At 42.2% G+C, this 25,873-nt stretch overlaps 1 protein-coding gene across 11 annotated transcripts in view; it reads right to left on the bottom strand.

The window, feature by feature from the left end:
• The window catches only part of SIPA1L3 (signal induced proliferation associated 1 like 3), a 186,304-nt gene that overhangs the window by 16,539 nt on the left and 143,892 nt on the right, over window positions 1-25,873 (bottom strand). For 9 of the 11 annotated variants that reach the window (XM_063431091.1, XM_063431087.1, XM_063431088.1 and 6 more), the window contains 5 exons: window positions 25,010-25,243; window positions 22,316-22,462; window positions 21,744-21,874; window positions 3,047-3,153; window positions 1,572-1,948 (listed from right to left, as the gene is read on the bottom strand). In XM_063431091.1, coding sequence (XP_063287161.1) covers window positions 1,572-1,948; window positions 3,047-3,153; window positions 21,744-21,874; window positions 22,316-22,462; window positions 25,010-25,243 — 996 coding nt within the window. The remainder of the gene's footprint in view (window positions 1-1,571; window positions 1,949-3,046; window positions 3,154-21,743; window positions 21,875-22,315; window positions 22,463-25,009; window positions 25,244-25,873) is intronic. The other 2 variants (XM_063431096.1, XM_063431094.1) reach the window with 1 other exon arrangement.

The raw sequence follows: 25,873 nt of genomic DNA on the forward strand, positions 1-25,873 counted from the left end.
AGTCTGATCTCCCCAAACACTGTACAATACAGAGTCTGATCTCCCCAAACACTGTACAATACAGAGTCTGATCTCCCCCACACTGTACAATACAGAGTATGATCTCCCCCACACTGTACAATACAGAGTATGATCTCCCACACGCTGTACAATACAGGGTCTGATCTCGCACACGCTGTACAATACAGGGTCTGATCTCGCACACGCTGCACAATACAGGGTCTGATCTCCCCCACGCTGTACAATACAGGGTCTGATCTCCCCCACGCTGTACAATACAGGGTCTGATCTCCCCCACGCTGTACAATACAGGGTCTGATCTCCCCCACGCTGTACAATACAGGGTCTGATCTCCCCCACGCTGTACAATACAGGGTCTGATCTCCCCCACGCTGTGCAATACAGGGTCTGATCTCCCACACACTGTACAATACAGGGTCTGATCTCGCACACGCTGTACAATACAGGGTCTGATCTCGCACACGCTGTACAATACAGGGTCTGATCTCCCCCACGCTGTACAATACAGGGTCTGATCTCCCCCACGCTGTACAATACAGGGTCTGATCTCCCCCACGCTGTACAATACAGGGTCTGATCTCCCCCACGCTGTACAATACAGGGTCTGATCTCCCCCACGCTGTGCAATACAGGGTCTGATCTCCCACACACTGTACAATACAGGGTCTGATCTCCCACACGCTGTACAATACAGGGTCTGATCTCCCACACGCTGTACAATACAGGGTCTGATCTACCACACGCTGTACAATACAGGGTCTGATCTACCACACGCAGTACAATACAGGGTCTGATCTCCCACACGCAGTACAATACAGGATCTGATCTCCCACACACTGTACAATGCAGAGTCTGATCTCCCACACGCAGTACAATACAGGATCTGATCTCCCACACACTGTACAATACATAGTCTGATCTCCTCACACTGTACAATACAGAGTCTGATCTAACCCATACTGTACAATACAGGGTCTGATCTAACCCACACTGTACAATACAGAGTCTGATCTCCCCCACACTGTACAATACAGAGTCTGATCTCCCCCACACTGTACAATACAGAGTCTGATCTCCCCCACACTGTACAATACAGGGTCTGATCTCCCCCATACTGTACAATACAGAGACTGATGTCCCCCATACTGTACAATACAGGGTCTGATCTAAAATATGTGAGTGTTCCATTGTCAATCTTACACAAAAATATCTGTAAAAAAGGTCCTATGCTGTTTTTTTGAAGGATATTTGGAGACCCAAAAGACCCATATATAGCACTTAAAAGGTAGTAAGTGTGATTTGTAATATTATTCACTATAAAGCTCTTCACTATAATTTTGCTATTGTGTATTTTACTGTGTGAAGTGGTATGGAAAGTAGGACATTTTAGTGAGATAGCAGCTGAGATTTTTTTAAAACACGCTTGAATTTTTGGGACACTAACCCTAAATTAAGTGCTAGTACTGTATATATGGTTAAATGATAACGTCAGATCCACCAGTAATATGTTATTTGGAATACATTTACTGGTTATAGATCATTCCCTTTACCTGGACTGGCTGAACACTTCGCCTCCTGTATTCCCTTGGGTGTACATTTTTGGCCTGTATCCCTTGGCAGACATCACTGGCTCCTTCCTTTTATCCCTTGAGCCACTGTCGTGCATGCCCGGATAGGTTGAACAGGACACAGGTTTTTGAGGCTTTTCACGACGAGGGGTAGGGCGGGTAGATTTGGCGTTGGCAAAGTTGGAGAGGGAAGTGTCGATGCCACTGTCATTGGATGTGCCTTTGGAGAGAGGCTCGATATCTACTTCAGGCTGGTCGGTAGGGTCAAACCAACGCTCATCGCTGTGGTTACTGTGGTTACTGGATGCAGTGCTGGATAATGTGTTACTACTTGAGTGGCTGGAATAATGCGCCTCCCCCTGCGTAGAGAATGAACAAACAAGTGGTTACTGTAATGGCATACAAGAAAGATTCATTAAATGCAACGTTATTTGTAAAAGAATACAGCTAGCTCAAACCATACACTTAAAGGGACACAATGAACCGCTATGTTTAAAGGGACACTCCAGACCAAAGCACTTTAGCTTGCTGAAAGCTTTCTGAAGAGAGTGTCCTTTTTTCATTTTACAAAAAGTGCAGATTTAAATTGTAATTGACAAAAAAAAAAAACCCGGCTATCAAGCAAGACAGCCGATCCTGTTACTTCCTGGTTTGTTCAGCTCAGTGGTGATAAACTCAAGAGGCAGCAATTGCCCAGAGCACCTGCCTTACAACTTCTTATTGAGCTGTATTGGGAAGTCTGTGATTGGACAGCCACAGAAAGTATGGGCGGGGTTAGAAGAGAAGGGCTTGTGAAGGCTGCAGACAAGAGATTTGCAGGGTTTGCAAGCTGTATTTATACCGTTATTAAAAAAAAATAATTAAAAAAAATGCTTCAATAAATGTCTGAACGTTTTTATTTGCGGTTTATCTACTGAACAATAGTTTTTATTTATTTAGCATTTGGGCAGCAGCGTGTCCCTTTAAGAATGATTGCAGTTTATACTATTATTACATCTCATTGTAGTGATTTTTAATGCAGCCCCTCTGTTTTTTTTTTCAAAATGTTTGTGAGTAGTGTGATAAAACTTCTGGCATCCAAGGACAGGCACTGGTGTTTGGCCAATGGACCCAACACTCATAGCCCATCACTGCCATCCAAATTTGGGAAGATGAGTAAATTAAATGCCTACATTATCTCAGGGGAAACACAGAAGGTATGAGATTTGTTCTCAATGCCAACCATCACAGAAATGGCTTCACAAAACTGGAGGGAGTGCCCAAGCTTCCAAGCATGATAACCATTACAATAACCATTACAATGAGCTGTAGTGGTTATGGTGCTACAAGTGACCCCCCCCCCCCCCCCAAAACTAGTTCATATAACTTAACATAGTCTACATAATCTGTCTGTGTAATTCAAATATATAGGAATGATTACTCTGAATATAAAACACCTCCCAACCCCTGATACTTACCCTGGAATTTCGGTGGGGAGAGTTTTTTCCTACCAGCTCCTGCCGGTTGGGCCTCTTGTTCACGCTGTTGCCCGTCCGGGACTGAGCTGGGATGTGCCACATCGGCTCTGCAAGAGATAAATTCCCTGTTATATACGCACACAGCAGCAATGGTGACAGTGAATAATTAAAGGCTGTGTGTATTAATTAGAGAGGTTAACAGGAGATGTGGGGGCTGGGTGCCAACGAGCACTTCATATAGAAACACTGAATGCTGTGACGGCAGATAAAGCCTTCTAAGATCACTCATGTTCTTCAATACCGGTTTCATTTACATTGTTTGCATTCTTTTGGAGTCATGGTTAAAGTGTGGCTGTGGGCACTGGCAGCGTTGGTATGCTTCTCCAAGAGGATTTACTATCCATTGATATATCCTAATAATTGCAAATTCATTGATCAGTCAGTTAAATGCATTCATAACAGAAAGAAACACATGCACACAGAGGCGAATTCTGATCATATGAGTTTGCAATTTATAGAACACCCTATTGCATGAAATGTATGGTCCCTTCTCTACCATTTTGCTTTATTTAAGCAGTATTTCATTTTGAACCGTCGACTCTGAACCAATTTGCTCATAATACAGAACTGACTGAAAGTATCACTTTACTCACATCATTTTACTATTTTGTATAAATCTGAAAATTTCTCACCAATTCCTAACAATTTCCACTTTAGTGAATACATCTCTAGTCTCACTCAAGCTCCACATACTTGAGTTTTCAAAAAAAATTATAACCAACTAACAAATATATAAAGTAAACACTCAAAAACAAACATTTGAAAGCTTAACCAAAATCAAAACAAATATTGAATATAATCACAAAGACTAATGCACAGTAAGGATCCAGCCTGAAAAAAGCTGAACACGGTTACCCTGAGCTGAATAAGGGCACTGATAAATGTGATTCTAATAATCCCAGGAGCACACGTTAAAGTAAGAATTAATAGGGAATGTCATATGTAAGGCAGGATGGGGGTGTAACAGCCAGACTGCGCTATGTATCATCATATATAGCACATTACAGAACATCACAACAGATGGAGGACTTCTTGTACCCACGGGAAACTTGTACATGCCAAATGTTATAACAAAATTCATGGTCTCAATGACAACTAGTGACAAAGATCACTTGTACACAGGGCATCAGTGATTAACAAGGATAACTAACCAGTTCGGTATAAACAACAGAAACCTGGAGAAACTCGTTATGGTCAAATTGCAAAAAACTAGGGGCAATATTCACTAGGAATGTACACAGGAGGGCAGCCAGAACCATGTATGAGAGTGACAGAAAGGCAAGGGGTTAAATAGTGTCAGCCTATTGCGTCACCTAACGCAGCCTTTTGAAACGATACTACAGAATGAGCTGCGTCTGAACGACTCTTGCCATAAGAAGAATATTAATTTATAACGGCAGGACCCATTATCATTAGACCTGGCATCCAAACTAACATGTTGGCGTGCAGAAGAAGGGGCACAGAAGGATGGTGTGCTGAGTGCAAGTAGTGTGAGAGTTGCTTGGTTAGTTTCTATACTTGTGTAAAAACACAATTCACGCTTCCTGTTAGATGTCTATCTCACAATAACATTCTCAATGCATCCCAATATTATAAACTGGCCACTAGATGGCACTCTATGACAAAATAAACTCAGGATATTAATATCACCTGTACAAAGTATATGTCAAAATCAAACCCAGCCAGGATCAGATCGAGATCTCAAAGAAATAAAGGGATAACACTGCCAGGGCGCACAGCTAAATAAAGCAGATCTACCGGAGGACATAGGGATTCATTCATTGGCATGAGCTCATCACAAAGCCAGCAACGCTCATAGATATCCCTGCACAGGATGAAACTTGTGGAGGTTGTTTTCACTCACTCTCTACAGAAGCATGCCTGTAACTACATGTACGCATGTGAGAGACAGCTAGTAACACATCTCTTGCTTAAACGGCCACAGGGAATCCATGGAAACAGACCAAATGTACACTTGGAAAAATACATACATAAGCAGCATTCATTCCTATTAAACATGTTTGCCGTTATTTTATTTAAATAGTGTCAGGGTGATTCATCTTCCTAAGGTTCACAGCTCGTCCCTCCCAAGCCGCTTTCAGGCAATCAGTATTATTATTACAGTGCTTCAGATGTGGGCTCTGAATCCCTGTGAAACACAGGTTTGGTATGAAGGGGTTTAACATGTGCTATGTGAAATAGATCCCTGCTGGGAACACAATATAAAGGAGGAATCACATCTGCGCTCACCAGGGGACAGCCACAATCCACAGTGCACGCTGGATCGTCGGAAACTTGAAACTAATAACTGCAGATGTGTGAACGAGTCTTTACATCTGACACCACATGAACCGGAATCATTATTCTGTTTTCTTGAAGGAACATTTAAATATGAAAACTATCCCTTAATTTCCTAAGAAGCCGTTACCTTTGTTATTTTTAGACATTGTACAAATAGCACTTGACTCCAGTTTTACACATATCAAAGAAAAGATATAATTAGAGGGGGGGGGAAAGAGCCCGCCCACAGCGGCGGAACACACAAAAACATCAACCCATGGGTCCCACGTCTTATAAAAGAGGTGAGAGATTGAGAACAATAGCTGTAAGTTGGTCCATTACGTAACCATAAACGATCCTGGTCTATCCGGCAGCCGGAGTACTGCAGCAGGCAGAAAAAACAACCAGGGGTCTAGATCAAACTGCCCATAAAAAAACATCCGCCAGAAGTTCCCCAATTTCCCTCCAATAAGTGGCCACCTGGGGGTACGTACCTCAGTAACCACAATCTCCAACACGAATCCACAGGAGATTTACCGCCCTGAAGAGCTGCACTGGAGTGAGGTACTCGGGATTTTAAACATTTGCTGCTATGAAGCTACATAAACAGAGTTTGTGGCAGCTGCTTCCCACATGGTCTCCCACTGGGTAATACAGCGAGGAGTGCCCCACACAGCAAAGTGGGAACATTTTAGGTATGAACCATATAAGGGCCATCTCAGGAGCCTGTCTAATCCAAGAGGGAATGGGCAAAATCCCTACATTGTATGTATATAAAACAATCTCTACTGGAAAAGGGAGAAATAAAAAGTAATTAATATAAAGAAGGTTCAGAGCCCTCTCTCCACGTATAGATGTAGCACTGAATCCCTGCCTCCTCCAGATTCCCAAACTTTCTAGGGTGCATACCAGGAGGAAAAGATCAATTTCACAAAACAGAAGAGAGAGAGGAGACATACAAAATGGGACTGAACCTTGTCCTGAATACTCCAGGAGGAAACGAGAGACAGGCAACATGGTCAACGGAAGGCCCATTGGGTTTTATCAAGCATCATGTAAAAAGATGGGAGATCCACTTTTGGCCGGCGTGATACATGACCATCTGGGAATGCTGGCCAGCCAAGACCGCCAGCTGCTTTAGGGGTATAAAAATATATAACATGTTCCTGGCCCTCTGCAAGACTATCCACACCCCTTTAGCAGATCCTTTTATGTGATGACCAGAGATGTATTTAACTGCATTTAAAAACAAGAAATATCACTGACAATTTATTCAACAGAACTAATAAAAGAAACATATCAATGGCACATGGAACTGTGAGGAGTTCTTATTTATCAAAATGTAACGTAAGAGGCTTTCATGAAAAACAAAGCCCGATTTCGGGGTTTACGGTTAGTAATGAAACCCCATGAGCTGTGAAACTCGAATGACCTTTTTTAAAGTGATTCAGCCATCAGATATTTCCTTTTCATCATCATTTAGCATTCAGTCCAAGTAGTCTTATTTAAAGCAATAATATGATTTCATGGAGCGTTTGTAGTAAAGAATTTAAACATATTGTAAAAAGAAGAAACAAAACTACCCCCTCGCCCCAATAAAGAAAAAAAAACCTCTATATACCTCTAAAACGATTAAAACCATGAACATGTATTGCCTCTCCCATTTAATGGCATTGGCTCTAACACCCTTGGAAATATGAAAGGCTGAGATGCCATACCAGGAATAAAACATGCGGCACTGATGTTTGGGCTGATATTGTATTCGGAGTATTCATCAACTGAACTATTTTATAATTTTACAAAAAACTTAGTAAAAAATCTTAGGCTTAGGTTTTTACAGCATTCATAGAAACACAGAATGTGACGGCAGATAAGAACCATTCGGCCCATCTAGTCTGCCCAGTTTTCTAAATACTTTCATTAGTCCCTGGCCTTATCTTATAGTTAGGATAGCCTTATGCCTATCCCACGCATGCTTAAACACCTTTACTGTGTTAACCTCTACCACTTCAGCTGGAAGGCTATTCCATGCATCCACTACCCTCTCAGTAAAGTAATACTTCCTGATATTATTTTTAAACCTTTGCCCCTCTAATTTAAGACAATGTCCTCTTGTTGTGGTAGTTTTTCTTCTTTTAAATATAGTCTCCTCACTTACTGTGTTGATTCCCTTTATGTATTTAAATGTTTCTATCATACCCCCCAGTCTCGTCTTTACTCCAAGCCAGTGGTTCTCAAACCAGTCCTCATGGCCCACCAACAGCCCAGGATTTATGTATTTCCCTTTTTTTATTCCAATGGGGATACTAACAAAACCTGGAATGTTGGTGGGTCTTGAGGACTGGTTTGAGAACCACTGCTCTAAACTATACATGTTAAGTTCCTTTAACCTTTCCTGGTAAGTTTTATCCTGCAATCCATGGGCCAGTTTAGTAGCCCTTCTCTGAACTCTCTCTAAAGTATCAATATCCCTCTGGAGCTACGGTCTCCAGTACTGCGTACAAAAAGAATATGAGAAAGCTGTCAGAAGTGGGATTTGAACCCACACCTCCACGTGGAGACCAGAACACCCATATTGTGGAAGAAGTTGATCTTGAGTCTGGCGCCTTAGACTGCTCGGCCATCCTGGCAGTGTAATGTAATGTCAGGATGGCCTACTTAAAAAAAGTTGTGTTTTTATAGTTGGTGATCAGGTAGGTAAGTGTAATCTATATTATTTGATTTACAGGAGTTTGTTTCTTGTAAACAGTCCAATGAAGTGACGTTATTGATTTCCGCATTACCACACTCTGACTGCTTTCTGCCTTTAGCTGCTAAATTCAATTCGATTTAGATTTGATGACAGCTCAATGGGCAGGTTTAAGTGACAGGGTCATAGTCTATTATTCTGATCTGTATTTATTAAAGAGGCACTGTCACTACACATTTTGGTTTTAAATCAATACTTCTAATGTTTTAATACACAATACACTAACACAGAGAAAGTTACAGAGGCGAGTCCTGATCCCATGAGCTTACAATCTAGAGAACACTGTGTCCTACGGTATATCATTTTAAACTGTCTGCCATGAACCGAGACCGACAAACTGTATATCAAAGGTGCATTTTATTGGCTGATTTGTATGGTCAACCAATCCAAAAATGAAAAACAAGCAATCACATCCAATAAATATGAAATGCATAGATGTGACTATGTGAATGTGTCTCGTCAGCCTGCAATAAATGTAAAAATAGCAAAGCCTATGTGCCATCAGGCTATTTCTCATGATAGCTCGCATTTACAAATCCTTACCATCAAACTGCATAATAAACAGTTGTGCTTAAGGAGCACTATAGGGCCAGGAACACAAACATGTATTCCTGACCCTATAGGGTTAAAACCACCATCTAGCCCCCCCTGACCCCTTAGGCCTTCCCCTAAAATAGTAAAATCTTACTTGTATTCAAGTCTGGAGCTGCAGACTTTGTCCCTGTTTCCTGTAGACCTGCCCACTGCCTGCTGACATCAGCAGAAGTGGTAGCCTGATCCAATCACAATGCATCCCCATAGGATTGTCTGAGACTGACAAGAAGACAGAGCCAACACAATTCAAACACAGCCCTGGTCAATCAGCATCTCCTCATAGAGATGAATTGAATCAATGAATCTCTATGAGGAAAGTTCAGTGTCTGCATGCAGAGGGAGGAGACACTGACTGTTTGGATGCATTTTAGGCAGCCATAACCCAGGAAGGATCTCTAACAGCCATCTGAGGAGTGGCCAGTGAAGTTATCACTAGGCTGTAATGTAAACACTGCATTCTCTCTGAAAAGACAGTGTTTACAGCAAAAAGCCTGAAGGTAATGATTCTACTCACCAGAACAAATTAAATAAGCTGTAGTTGTTCTGGTGACTATAGTGTCACAAAACACAATTTATTAATGTGATTAAGTCCAAAATAACTACATATATTACAGGCAGATCAGACTATTTATTACATTTAGACATTTGCTCATTTTATTTAGTCAAAGTCAGTACTACGTGTCTCCCTCTTTAAACATCATCGGCCGAAATGAAGAGGTTAATTAAAAGGAATATTATATTCCAGTCTGCCGGTGCTGCATTTGCCCCTGATCTGCTTGCTTGGCTGACATAATTAGAAATGGTGATCCCAGGCAGTCACAATGCTTCCCTATAGGAAGGCATATGATTGGATTGGCTGAGACTGTCAAAGAGGCAGATCGGGGCAGAGCCAGCACAATTCAAACACAGCCCTGGCCAATCAGCATCTCCTCATAGAGATCTATTGAATCAATGCATCTCTATGAGGAAAGGTCAGTGTCTCCATGCAGAGGGTGGAATATCAGTCACACTGTGCAGCACTGCCCCAGGAAGCCCCTCTAGCAGCCATCTGAGGGGCGGCCAGTGGATTTATCACTAGGTTGTAATGAAAACACTGCATTTTATCTGAAACAAACAGTGTTTACAGCAAAAAGCCAGAAGGGATTGATTATACTCAGCAGAACAGATACAATAAGTGTTTGTTCTGGTGACTATAGTGACCCTTTAATAAATCTAGTAGTGTTGGATTTATTACAAACTTGTGAGTTGCTCACTAAGACACAGGCTAAAAACTAACTGTACATCCCTGAAAGAGAAAGGGTGAATTCACTTTCCTAAGGAACGGGACAGTATACTTCAAACCTCGACACAAGAATTTCTTAAACCACAATAAAATACTGCCCTGGGACGTTTACTATTTAGAACAAATTCCAATGAAATCGCATGTTTCATTCCACCACCACATGCCGTCTGTAAGAGTATCTGTAAACACGTGGTAGGCACATATATACAAGGAATCTACGGCATTTACTAAATAAAATAAAGAATTCAAAGCAGCTGGAGAAAGCATTCTTGTAAGATGGATTAATGCACAAAGGGTCTTCTCAAAAACAAAAACTGTACATTGGGAACCTTTACAGTCCAATTTACATTATAAGTGTCACAGAGCTCCATGGCAATAAAATTCACAGTAATGTGAAGTGTGTATGAGCGTATCACAGAGCTCCACAGGCAGAGAACTCACAGTAATGTGCTAGAATGTATCACAGAGCTCCACAACCGTAAAACTCGCGGTAATGTGCAGTGTGCTAGAATGTATCACAGAGCTCCACAACCGTAAAACTCGCGGTAATGTGCAGTGTGCTAGAATGTATCACAGAGCTCCACAGCAAGAAACTCACAGTAATGTACAATGTATAGGAGTATCGAAGAGCTCCACAGCAAGAAACTCACAGTAATGTACAATGTATAGGAGTATCACAGAGCTCCACAGCAAGAAACTCACAGTAATGTACAATGTAAAGGAGTATCACAGAGCTCCACAGCAAGAAACTCACAGTAATGTACAATGTATAGGAGTATCGAAGAGCTCCACAGCAAGAAACTCACAGTAATGTACAATGTATAGGAGTATCACAGAGCTCCACAGCAAGAAACTCACAGTAATGTACAATGTAAAGGAGTATCACAGAGCTCCACAGCAAGAAACTCACAGTAATGTATAGGAGTATCACAGAGCTCCACAGCAAGAAACTCACAGTAATGTACAATGTATAGGAGTATCACAGAGCTCCACAGCAAGAAACTCACAGTAATGTACAATGTATAGGAGTATCACAGAGCTCCACAGCAAACAACTCACAGTAATGTACAATGTATAGGAGTATCACAGAGCTCCACAGCAAGAAACTCACAGTAATGTACAATGTATAGGAGTATCACAGAGCTCCACAGCAAGAAACTCACAGTAATGTACAATGTATAGGAGTATCACAGAGCTCCACAGCAAGAAACTCACAGTAATGTACAATGTATAGGAGTATCACAGAGCTCCACAGCAAGAAACTCACAGTAATGTACAATGTATAGGAGTATCACAGAGCTCCACAGCAAGAAACTCACAGTAATGTACAATGTATAGGAGTATCACAGAGCTCCACAGCAAGAAACTCACAGTAATGTACAATGTAAAGGAGTATCACAGAGCTCCACAGCAAGAAACTCACAGTAATGTATAGGAGTATCACAGAGCTCCACAGCAAGAAACTCACAGTAATGTACAATGTATAGGAGTATCACAGAGCTCCACAGCAAGAAACTCACAGTAATGTACAATGTATAGGAGTATCACAGAGCTCCACAGCAAACAACTCACAGTAATGTACAATGTATAGGAGTATCACAGAGCTCCACAGCAAGAAACTCACAGTAATGTACAATGTATAGGAGTATCACAGAGCTCCACAGCAAGAAACTCACAGTAATGTACAATGTATAGGAGTATCACAGAGCTCCACAGCAAGAAACTCACAGTAATGTACAATGTATAGGAGTATCACAGAGCTCCACAGCAAACAACTCACAGTAATGTACAATGTATAGGAGTATCACAGAGCTCCACAGCAAGAAACTCACAGTAATGAACAATGTATAGGAGTATCACAGAGCTCCACAGCAAGAAACTCACAGTAATGTACAATGTATAGGAGTATCACAGAGCTCCACAGCAAACAACTCACAGTAATGTACAATGTATAGGAGTATCACAGAGCTCCACAGCAAGAAACTCACAGTAATGAACAATGTAAAGGAGTATCACAGAGCTCCACAGCAAGAAACTCACAGTAATGTACAATGTAAAGGAGTATCACAGAGCTCCACAGCAAATAACTCACAGTAATGTACAATGTATAGGAGTATCACAGAGCTCCACAGCAAGAAACTCACAGTAATGTACAATGTAAAGGAGTATCACAGAGCTCCACAGCAAGAAACTCACAGTAATGTACAATGTATAGGAGTATCACAGAGCTCCACAGCAAGAAACTCACAGTAATGTACAATGTATAGGAGTATCACAGAGCTCCACAGCAAGAAACTCACAGTAATGTACAATGTATAGGAGTATCACAGAGCTCCACAGCAAACAACTCACAGTAATGTACAATGTATAGGAGTATCACAGAGCTCCACAGCAAGAAACTCACAGTAATGTACAATGTATAGGAGTATCACAGAGCTCCACAGCAAACAACTCACAGTAATGTACAATGTATAGGAGTATCACAGAGCTCCACAGCAAGAAACTCACAGTAATGAACAATGTAAAGGAGTATCACAGAGCTCCACAGCAAGAAACTCACAGTAATGTACAATGTAAAGGAGTATCACAGAGCTCCACAGCAAACAACTCACAGTAATGTACAATGTATAGGAGTATCACAGAGCTCCACAGCAAGAAACTCACAGTAATGTACAATGTATAGGAGTATCACAGAGCTCCACAGCAAACAACTCACAGTAATGTACAATGTAAAGGAGTATCACAGAGCTCCACAGCAAGAAACTCACAGTAATGAACAATGTATAGGAGTATCACAGAGCTCCACAGCAAGAAACTCACAGTAATGTACAATGTATAGGAGTATCACAGAGCTCCACAGCAAGAAACTCACAGTAATGAACAATGTAAAGGAGTATCACAGAGCTCCACAGCAAGAAACTCACAGTAATGTATAGGAGTATCACAGAGCTTCACAGCAAGAAACTCACAGTAATGTATAGGAGTATCACAGAGCTCCACAGCAAGAAAACTCCCATTGCAAAAGGTACAAAGGGGCTATGGCTGAAATTCCAGAGTTTTTTGGAAAGACCATTTTCAAGGTATTCGAAAACCCCAAAGGATTCTTCGGTACTCTAGGCTACTAGCTCACAAAATACAAATGTTTGTTTAAATAAAAAAAAAAAGACTGGCTGGAGGGGTGGTGAGGTAGTGGATATAGGGTTTCAGGAAATCCTACAGTTTTGGTTAAAAAAAAAAAAAAAAAAAAGAAGGGGCTTTACCTAAAGCTTCCTAGCACCATAATTACAAAAAGCTGTAGATGTTATGGTGCTGGGACTATTTCTTTCCATCTGCATAACTAGCACAAGAACACAAACACAAACATAAAAGCCTACAATGAACTGGAAAGGGGAACATAATGGGGATAAAAAAATTGGGATTTATGACAATAAGCCTAAACAAATTGGGCTCTGCCGTGACGTGCTTTATAGTCAACACAAACAATAATGCCAGACTACCGAGCAGAAAAATGTTCTGTGAGATAATCCAACCTACCTACATTGCACAGACATAAAAATACATGTACGTTACAAAGGAGACGCCAACAGGAGGAATTAAACATGACTTCACAATCAAATCACAAAGAAGCTTTTCACCCAACGCCCATTCAATTTGGGATGTTCCTAGAAATCAGGAAAAGTAAACGATTCCCTTGTAGAAACAATCACTAACTTAACACAAGGCAAATACAGCAAGTGTCTGAACAAAACTTGGACAATAATCTCTTAAAATAGAGTACACAGGGCTAAAGAAACTCTCTAACTTTAAAATGAAATAGATTGTTTTGAAATATGAGATGTTTTCCATTTTTTTACACTAAAAAGTAAATTGTAATAATTTGAAAACGGTCATTGCAAACTTCAGGTCAAAATAGTCAACTGAGAAAAAGTCTAAAATTAGTTTGGCTGTTTCCGTCCTAAATGGCACAATTATGCTTTTAATTCCCGGTTTAGTGAAGGAATCCATTTTTGAAAAGATTGTGATCCATAGGACACAAATTATAAAACCAATCTCCCAGCGGGAGTGTGGCCCACTGAGAGTACGCGTGAATATATACCTATATATACGGTTCTCGCCGATGGGAAATTGCGGGATTCCCCTCACTGCTGGCAGACAGGCCACGGACATCCCTTTTACAACTCCGGTACCTACAACTGAAACACTTCCACGCCTCAATACCGCACAATGAACGTTTATGTAGAGACCTCACTTGGTTCGAAAAACTGTGTGACCGAGGGGCCACCCTCGATCACGCAATTTCGACGCTGTATCAACAACTGCTGACCGGAGGCACACCTGCCCAGATGGCATTTAAACGGCAATGGGAGGGACAACTGGGGAAAACATTCACCGCCCAACAGTGGGATTTAGCATTACTCTGGCAACATAAGAGCTCTATGAGCTCCTATTACCAAGAGATGAACTACAAACTCAGATCCCTATGGTATAGGACGCCAGTATTTTTACACCGCATTTGTTCGTCTCACCCCCCGGTGTGCTGGAGATGCCAAGAAGAACGTGGCACGGTATCCCATATCTGGTGGGAGTGCAGAGTAATCGCTCCCTACTGGGACATGGTCAAAACCACGTTGGAGCTTATCTTGGGAGATATACCCGACTGGACTGCGGAATTGGCCTTGCTACACATGTCCACTCAGCCCATCTCAGTATACAAGAAGTCGATCTTACGACACTTGCTTAATGCCGCCAAAGCGAACATCCCAGCCCTTTGGAAGACGAATGCGGTACCAACTAAACAAGAATGGATACGCAGGGTGGAAGAGATTCAGGGGGCTGAGGAAACCCACGCCACCATCACTGGCCGAGGAACCAAGCACGCCGAAATGTGGACCCCGTGGTTCTTATATATCGCTAGATACCGACAGGAGGCGAGCGCTCGAGGAAGTACTGCTCAGAATACAATGCCCTCCCCCCCCTAACTCCCTTCCTTCTCCCCTCTGCTCCGGGTCTGTAGGGGCCCGGTCTGTCTGGGATCGGGACTGGTAGGACCAAATACAGGGCGGGTAGTTGGCGACATACGACTTATGACAGACAACGACACCAACAGATAGTGACTCTCGGACTAGGATCTGAGAAAGGACTCTGGACCCTGATTGCTAGCCCCGTCACCAGGGATGCGTAATGCCCTGGCTGACCCATAAACGGGACACAACCTACACCGTGACGCCTTGACTGATAGGTGCTCACTACACGTATGCGTGACAAAGTCAGTCGCCCCCGACATGACACACTTAATGACGTGATCCTACTATATGGACATGATATAACGGCATGGGGGTGGAACAGACTAATGTCTAACTCTCGAGCTCTGCTACAGGTGGTGGTCACGGGGGAAGGGTCGGCCTCCGCTTCTGACACGGGCCCTAAGATATGGGTATTCACGGGAGGAGGCTGTGGGTTGAGTTTTTGAGGTCGGGGAGGGATGAGGAATAGGCTAATAATCTCAACGGAGAAAGATACTTAAGCGCCACTGCACAGATGGAAGCACATCTAATACACGCCCAAGACGCAGGAGAGGTCCCAACCCTGGTGCTATGTCATATACGCCCGACGCGACTCAACGGAATCCTCGACCATAACCCATCTCCACTCTATTCCTCCTGACCCGAATTGACAGACCCTTACTACCTGACCAACTGGCCCTCCTTCCTATGACATGATACTATACGACTTAATCTATACTTCCGAAGATGGTGACTGTACATAAGTTGAGTTAGCCTAGCCTACAACATGTGGGTTGCGAACGCAAGCAGTATCCAACATAAGAGTGGCAGTACGTTGAGAATACGCACACATACATATATTCTCTGAATTTGTCTGTAGCTTGATATACATTCTCTTCTCTTTTTGCTTACAATATGTGTAACTTTATCGCCCGATGTGAATGAAACAAGTATTGTGGCTTGTCACGATTATACACATATTTGTGTCCAAATGTGCGAATACACCATCCTAGGACGAGACGCATCCACTGCACCCCTTCTCTAGGGGTAGGTGCCACAACATATGTAACTAGCCACGCACCCAGAATCCTCGGACCACGACATGACATGTTATGATTGCTTGTACTTTACTGAACCATGAACCTTATTGTTTATCTTGTTACCCATTGGAAATAATGCATCCTTTTCAGGCCTGCGAGCCGACCTGATACTTCTGTTATATTTCAATAAACAGATTTACAAAAAAAAAAAAATTATAAAACCAAAAAGAGGCAGCCGTGTCTTCTAAATTAAAATAATTCACTAAACACTACATAACAATGATACGTGGTTGAATTGTGGTGAACTGAAATCCAGATCTGTATAATTTGGGCTAAGCTTTACAAAGTTGTGACTGTGCCCGGGGTTAGACAATCTTTGGCACGCCAGTGGTAGTGAGTCCCCATAATGCACTTACAGTCATAATGCTGGCAAAGCATCAAGGGAGATGTAGTTCACAGCATCTGGAGTGCCGAAGGTTGCCTACCTCTACTGTAACCTATGGTCAGAGTTAAAGGAACTCTTTAGGGTCAGCAGGACCGGACTGGGAACTAAAAGCAACTAGGGATCGACCGATTATCGGTTTTACCGATATTATCGTCCGATATTCTGTATTTTCGGCAATATCGGTATCGGCCAATAGAGTTACCGATATTGCCGATAATACCTCCTAGGACCTGGGGGGGCCCGCAGCAAGCTGTTACTTACCTTCCCAACAGCTCCTCCAGCTCCCCAGTGTAAATCTCGAGAGTCCACACGGCACTAAGGATCGCGAGATTTACACAGGGAGCTGCTGGGAAGGTAAGTAACAGCTTGCTGCGGGGTCCCCCCAGTACTTAACAAGCCACAGACCACCAGGGAATACTATATCCCCCCTCCCTGGTAAGAAGCAGGGAAGGGGGACTAAAAAAATCAAAAACATTGAAATATAAAAAAAAAAATAATAATGAAAAAAAAATGCCCCTCCCCCGCCCATTTTACACAAATTACATCTCAGCACAAACACACACACACTGCATTCTGTACACACACACTACACACATGCACTGCATTGTATACACACACTACACACACTGCATTATTTACACACACTACACAAACACACACTGCATTATATACACACACTACACAAACACACACTGCATTATATACGCACACTACATTATATACACACACTACACAAACACACACACTGCATTATATACACACACTACACAAACACACTGCATTATATACACACTACACACACACACTGCATTATATACACACACTACACACACACTCTGCATTATATACACACTGCAATGTATACACACTACACACACACTGCATTATATACACACACTACACAAACTCAGCATTCACTATACGCACTACACAAACACACACACTACACAAACCCACACTGCATTCACTATACACACACTACACAAACTCACATTCTGCATTCACTAAACACACTACAAAAACTCTGCAATCACTATACACACACTACACAAACACACACACACACACACACACACACACAGCATTCACTATATATACACACTACACAAACACTCACTGCATTCACTATACACACTACACAAACACACTTTGCATTCATTATACACACACTACACAAACACACTTTGCATTAATTATACACACACTACACAAACACACACAGCTCCCCTGTCTAAACACACTGCATCCACTACATGTGGCATGTATATTTTGTGCATTTACCTTTAGAATTTGTTTATTTTTTCAAAATGGTAAATGTACAGAATATCGGCAAGTTATCGGCTATTGGCCTGAAACTTCACAGATTATCGGTATCAGCTCTAAAAAAATCAATATCGGTCAATCCTTAAAAGCAGGCCTGGAAAAAATGCTATACCAGCCCATTTATGCGTCGCGACTACATAGTGTTCTGATATAGAGGTGGAAAAGATAACTTAAAATTAAAAACTATTACTTCAACAAAAGAAAGCACTCATAGGGCTTCAAAATAAACAAAAGAGTATTTTTACATTTGCATATAACCAATGTTTCAGTCCAACTACCTAGACATATTAAGGAAAGTTTGGTAATGGGATTGAAATGGTGAATGAATGCTGTTGCACGGCTGTAAAAAATTAAGTTAGCTTGTTTTATTCTGAAGTCCTATGGGTGCGCTCTTCACTTTGAATATGTTAATGTGCTGGAGTGTGCACCTAGCAACAAGACTGGGCCAATACGTGCTTATTACATATATGTTGCATATTATTGACATTTCTGTGTGTATTATGCATATATAAATGTATATTAATATATATCTAAATATTATAGGCATCATTATATATTTATATATAACATATATATGTTTTACCTTGTTTAGTGTATGTTGTCTCCAATTTTTCTCCTTTCTGTCTCCTACAACCCCCTTGTGTGTCTCTTTGAACTCTCCTTGTGTATCTTTTACTTTATCCCAGCCTGTGTGTCTCTTTTTACCATTCTCCACCCCTCTGTATGTCTCTTTTCTCCAAGCCCCTTTTGTGTGTTTCTTAGCCCCAGCCCCTTTGTCTTTCTCCCCTTCCGAATCCCTTCTATATGTCTCTTTCTAACTCCAGTCCCTCTGTGTGTCTCTTTCTCACCTCCCAATCCAACTTTGCCCCACTACAAACCTTGTGTGTCACTTTGTTCTCCTTCCCTTCTGTATGTCTCTTTGTCTCTGCCTCAGTCCCTCTCTGTGTGTCTCTTTGTCTCTGCCTCAGTCCCTCTGTGTGCCTCTGTGTCTCTGCCTCAGTCCCTCTGTGTGCCTCTTTCTTCCCCCAGCCCCTCTGTATGTCTTTTTCCCCCTTATGTCTCTCTTCCCCCTCTTTCCCCTCAACCCCCCGTCTCTTTCTCCCCATAGGGAAAGCATTGGTCTGGCTAAAATCGGCAAGGAGGTGGGATTGGAGGGGGGGGCGGAGGCAAAACGCCATTTTGGCCAATCAGCACTTCTTCATATAGATGCATTGAATCAATGCATCTCTATGAGGAAAATTCAGACGTTGAAAAGGACTGCTGCCTACTGTGCAGCACTGAGCCAGGAAGCACCATCTGAGGAGTGACCACTTGGAGGTGTCCCTAGGGGCAATGTAAACACTGCCTTTTCTCTGAAAAGGCAGTGTTTGTATTAAAAAGCCTGAAGGCAATGATTATACTCACCAGAACAACTGCATTAAGCTGTGGTTGTTGTGGTGACTATAGTTTACCTTTACGATTCCATGCACACACACACAGACAGCAGCTACTAACAGAAACAAACCCAGACACACAAACACATACTCACAGTGATTATTTTTGTTTGCTTTATTTATATGTGTATGGTATATCACAATAATTTTGTTTTATACTATCACATTTTTTTTTAAATGATTTTTATTTATCTTGTTTGGTCCTACATTTTATCCTGAATTTATCCCGACATCTTATTTATACAAAGGAGTTTCTACAGACGCGTCTGGTGGGGATCATGCCACCCAAGCTGATGTCATAAAACATATTCTGCTCTTAAAAATGTAAGTAGATTTCATTGTGAATTTACAATTGTAACCATTTCAAGTAGAGAGCACTATATTTGTTTTATTCATTCCATATGCCGGCTGCACTGTGAGCCCTCAAAAAGGTCGCACAATGACATATCTGTGAGCGGGGCTCATACCGGTCTAAGCGTTATCTAATAGCTGATTGGAAGCTCTGCCTTGTGAGTATATTTTTATCACTATAACAAGTAGATCATTGAATGTACTGGGTTACACTAGTGTTGTTCTTTTCTATCTTAACATTTCATATGAGACATCAAGTAAGAGAACCAGAACCGCTTGCCCTCTCATTGTACACCTGCCCATCAAGGAGGATAACAGACTGACCGCCAAAATACACTATTTTTAGCAGGTTTTACTATGTTACTAAAAAAAAGACATCTCTCTCTGGGACATATGTAAATATTATACATCCACTAATTCATGTGATACTCATATGTATGCATTTGGATTGTTGGGGTAACCAAGTTACATTCCTACTGTCTTTGAGGTTAGTGCTGTATCCATACACACGCTCAACCAGATGCAAATCAAAGTGGAACTCTCACTTCCCACAATCTTTAATATTAACCCTAAATGTAGAAATCAACACCTCTTTATCCTGCAACTGGGCGCCTCCTGTCCGTCATGGTTATATTAATATTATTATCGCCATTTATATATCGCCAACAGATTCCGTAGCGCTTTACAATTATGAGAGGGGGGGTTTAACTATAAATAGGACAATTACAAGAAAACTTACAGGAACGATAGGTTGAAGAGGGCCCTGCTCAAACGAGCTTACAGTCTATAGGAGGTGGGGTGTAAAACACATTAGGACAGGAAATAGCAATCAAATAAGGTGAGAGTGAGGCAGAGCTGGAGGAGAGAGTAGAGTGCTGCCCTTTAGGAGAGAGCAAGAGACAGGTATGTGAGGTAGAGGTACCTCTGGGAGGCTATAAGTTTTCCTAAAGAGATGGGTCTTAAGGCTCTTCTTAAACGATTGAAGACTAGGGGAGAGTCTGATGGCGGTAGGCAGGCTATTCCATAGGAAGGGAGCCGCCCGCGAGAAGTCCTGCAAGCGTGAGTTGGCCATACAGGTGCGGACAACGGACAGGAGGTGGTCATGGGCAGAGCGGAGAGACTGAGTAGGGGCTTACCTATGGATCTGTGAAGAGATATAAGAGGGGCTAGAATTGTTCAGTGCTTTATAGGTATGGGTTTGAATTGACTCCTATAGGATACAGGAAGTCTGGCGGCACCATTTATTACAGACTGTAGCGGGGCAATATGGCTTTTGGGAAGACCAATTAGGAGAGGATTACAATAATCCATGCGGGAAATTACTAGAGATATATCTAGGTGTCATCAGTGGTCTTGTTGTAGTGGAGTCCAAAAAAGGTAATACGTTTACCAAGAGAGGCAGTATAAAGAGTAAATAGAAGGGGACCTAGGACAGAGCCTTGGGGGACTCCAACCGGATCACTAGAAAAGGAGACACTAAATGAGCGTTGGGAGAGATAAGAGGAAAACCACGAGAGGACAGAGACCAAGCGATTGAAGAGTTTGAAGAAGGAGAGCATGATCAACGGTGTCAAAGGCAGCAGCGAGGTCAAAAAGAATTAGTATGGAGTAGTGGCTTTTGGATTTAGCTGCGATGAGGTCGTTAGTAACTTTAATAAGAGCAGTCTCAGTAGAGTGGAGGGGGCTGAAGCCAGATTGAAGAGGGTCAAGGAGAGAGTTGGAATTGAGGAAGTGAGACATACGGGTAAAGACAAGTCTTTCCAGAAGCTTTGAGGAGAAAGTGAGCATTTGGCACAATACAATAATTAGTTTATAAGCGGCAATGTTTTACATTGTCAGACAAAACTAGTCTCCGCAGATGTGGCTATTCTGGTGCTCAGCGTGTTCGTTTATCTATAGATTTTATTTTTTCAGGAGAGATTTTATTGCCATTTCTAAGCAAACAGGTACTTTTTTATAATGTTAAATATGGTACAGTCCAGGTTCAGGTAAAGCTTTGCAATCATCCTGATCTGGACCCAGGTATCATGGGAGAAGTAGTTCCAGCGTTTGAGAAAATATGTTTTTTGTTTGGCAATGCCTATGTGACCGTCAGGGTAAAGACACCTGCTCCATTAGGGCACTTGAGATTCCTCACCTGATTTTTGCCTCTCTGTTGTCATTTCCTGGTTGGTGACACCTCCTGGATACTTCTCTCCACTGGACATCCCGTCCTGCACGTAGTAGCTTTCTAGCTGCAGTGTGGATCTCTGCGGAGTTCCAAATCTGCTGCAATTAGAAAAAAATACATCAATGAGGACCAACAAAGGAGCTGCCATCTTTCAGCCTCATACAATGTTACCATCACGCTTCCCAGCTATAACCATATCATCCTCATCTCCTGAGTTCTACCGCTCCGGTCCTTCACGTTTAGACCATCCTGTCAGTAATTCCTAATCCCAGAGACAGGTTTCCACCCACTGGAAAACGTGCACACTATAAATAGAGACTGTTTATTGGGCACCGCCTCAATAAAAAAAGACAATGTATAATTACACCCAGATTAACAGAGAAGAAGTGAAAGTGGGTTACATGTGAGGGTGGAAACAAGATGGATAAAACATAACTCTGGCAGAAGTTGTGTTTTTTTCCCCCCAGCAAAGTATCTCTCTTCAAGTAACACATCCTTTTTTTTTTTTTTTATAAGTAAATGAAATAAATCAGACTCACCTTTCCATGGCTGGCTTGAAGCGACTGTAGCTGGCTCCACTGGTGTTTGGGGTAGAAAAACTTCCCGAAGTATGCCGGTACGGCTGTCCTTTATCCACTGCCGTCGGCGACGTGGCGATATACGGCGTCTCTGGATAGCTCACTGGCCTGTATATTTGGAGAACAGATTTGAGAAGTTAAAAAAGCTGTATATACAAGTTATATTCTCCTGGTGCCCTTTAGGTATCTCCTCCCCGTCACACCTTACTGACACAAGCTGTGCCAGTTTTTCAGGATTAAGTAACCGATGGTAACAACAACTTCCTACAAAGTGATTTATGGAGCCTTTCCCATCAAAAAAACAAAAATTTAAAACATAATGCTCACAATGGGTTAAAGGGACAGTCCCATGTAGGAGCAAAGTGACCTAATGACAGCGACATGTTTAATGGGTTAAAGGGACAGTCCCATGTAGGAGCAAAGTGACCTAATGACAGTGACATGTTTAATGGGTTAAAGTGACAGACCCATGTAGGAGCAAAGTGACCTAATGACAGTGACATGTTTAATGGGTTAAAGGGACAGTCCCATGTAGGAGCAAAGTGACCTAATGACAGTGACATGTTTAATGGGTTAAAGGGACAGTCCCATGTAGGAGCAAAGTGACCTAATGACAGTGACATGTTTAATGGGTTAAAGGGACAGCCCCATGTAGGAGCAAAGTGACCTAATGACCGCGACATGTTTAATGGGTTAAAGGGACAGTCCCATGTAGGAACAAAGTGACCTAATGACAGTGACATGTTTAATGGGTTAAAGGGACAGTTCCACGTAGGAGCAAAGTGACCTAATGACAGCGACATGTTTAATGGGTTAAAGGGACAGTCCCATGTAGGAACAAAGTGACCTAATGACAGTGACATGTTTAATGGGTTAAAGGGACAGTCCCATGTAGGAACAAAGTGACCTAATGACCGCGACATGTTTAATGGGTTAAAGGGACAGTCCCATGTAGGAACAAAGTGACCTAATGACAGTGACATGTTTAATGGGTTAAAGGGACAGTTCCACGTAGGAGCAAAGTGACCTAATGACCGCGACATGTTTAATGGGTTAAAGGGACAGTCCCATGTAGGAACAAAGTGACCTAATGACAGTGACATGTTTAATGGGTTAAAGGGACAGTCCCATGTAGGAACAAAGTGACCTAATGACCGCGACATGTTTAATGGGTTAAAGGGACAGTCCCATGTAGGAACAAAGTGACCTAATGACCGCGACATGTTTAATGGGTTAAAGGGACAGTCCCATGTAGGAACAAAGTGACCTAATGACAGTGACATGTTTAATGGGTTAAAGAGACAGTCCCATGTAGGAGCAGAGTGACCTAATGACAGTGACATGTTTAATGGGTTAAAGAGACAGTCCTATGTAGGAGCAGAGTGACCTAATGACAGTGACATGTTTAATGGGTTAAAGAGACAGTCCCATGTAGGAGCAAAGTGACCTAATGGCAGTGACATGTTTAATGGGTTAAAGGGACAGTCCCATGTAGGAGCAAAGTGACCTAATGACAGTGACATGTTTAATGGGTTAAAGGGACAGTCCCATGTAGGAGCAAAGTGACCTAATGACAGTGAAAGGTTTAATGGTTTAAAGGGACAGTCCCATGTAGGAGCAAAGTGACCTCATGACAGCGACATGTTTAATGGGTTAAAGAGACAGTCCCATGTAGGAACAAAGTGACCTAATGGCAGTGACATGTTTAATGGGTTAAAGGGAAAGTCCCATGACCTAATAAAAGTGACATGTTTAATGGGTTGAAGGGACAGTCCCATGTAGGAGCAAAGTGACCTAATGACAGCGACATGTTTAATGGGTTAAAGGGACAGTCCCATTTAAGAGGAAAGTGACCTAATGACAGGGACATGTTTAGTGGGTTAAAGAGACAGTCCCATGTAAGAGCAAAGTGACCTAATGACAGTGACATGTTTAATGGGTTAAAGGGACAGTCCCATGTAGGAACAAAGGGACCTAATGACCGTGACGTGTTTAATGGATTAAAGGGACAGTCCCATGTAGGAGCAAAGTGACCTAATGACAGTGACATGTTTAATGGGTTAAAGGGACAGTCCCATGTAGGAGCAAAGTGACCTAATGACAGTGACATGTTTAATGGGTTAAAGGGACAGTCCCATGTAGGAGCAAGGTGACCTAATGACAGTGACATGTTTAATGGGTTAAAGGGACAGTCCCATGTAGGAGCAAAGTGACCTAATGACAGTGACATGTTTAATGGGTTAAAGGGACAGTCCCATGTAGGAACAAAGTGACCTAATGACAGTGACATGTTTAATGGGTTAAAGGGACAGTCCCATGTAGGAGCAAAGTGACCTAATGACAGTGACATGTTTAATGGGTTAAAGGGACAGTCCCATGTAGGAGCAAAGTGACCTAATGACAGTGACATGTTTAATGGGTTAAAGGGACAGTCCCATGTAGGAGCAAAGTGACCTAATGACAGTGACATGTTTAATGGGTTAAAGGGACAGTCCCATGTAGGAACAAAGTGACCTAATGACAGTGACATGTTTAATGGGTTAAAGGGACAGTCCCATGTAGGAGCAAAGTGACCTAATGACAGCGACATGTTTAATGGGTTAAAGGGACAGTCCCATATAGGAGTGGAGTCATTATTGTCTGCATCAAACCCACCTCCGGTTATTGTGAAGAGACTGTGGTTCCCTGATGGGCACTGCTGGAGCCTGCTTTGGAGGCCGGTTCAATGACTGTGGATGGTTAGGTATTACCCATTTTTGTGAAGGACTGGCACCGTGATGGGTAGCAGAGCCGCTCCACTGCCAAGTGGTGTTGCTGCGGTATGGTGGTCTGGAGGTGGATGAGGCATGATCTGCGTCCTTATGGTCCATGGAGGTTTCAGTCCAGCCCCTTTAGAAGAAACATGTTTAACAGTGTGACTAAACCTGGCAGGACCAGAAGGGAGCGAGTAGAGGTCTTTGCACGCAGGAGAGAGTCTTTATACATGTAAGAATGTATCCGTGTAACATGTGAACTACACAGTGACAGACTGCAAACAGCACACATGTCAAACATTCCTGAAACAACGCTTTCAGTGATAAAGAGTATAATATGAATTTAGAATTCTGGCAGTCAGAATGCTAACAGACGGTCTGATACGTACCTTAGCAGGACTTAGTTATTCTCACATCCCATAATAACTACCCTCTCATGGAGCACGTTACAGCAAACTCTAAGTTAGTCCTGCCAGAACACAGGGAGATAATTGTCCTGACTTGCCCTGCACAGATTTTTTTACCGGGTGTGGTTAACCGGCAAGTTTTGTTACAGAGAGACTGCTTGCAGTATCTGTTCAATAAAAACAGCAATCCATGCTGGGCCGACTTGGCACCTTTAGTAACTTTCTGGATAGTTCTAGATTATTCTACAAGTACTTAAAACCTGAGCTCTCTCTTTAATTCCATATACATACAATTCCTACAAACTGCGCTCTGATACAGAATGACCCACATACAAATCACACGCTGTACCGATATAGAC

This window comes from Pelobates fuscus, chromosome 9, assembly GCF_036172605.1.
Source record: "Pelobates fuscus isolate aPelFus1 chromosome 9, aPelFus1.pri, whole genome shotgun sequence".
In the NCBI taxonomy this organism is placed as follows: domain Eukaryota; kingdom Metazoa; phylum Chordata; class Amphibia; order Anura; family Pelobatidae; genus Pelobates; species Pelobates fuscus.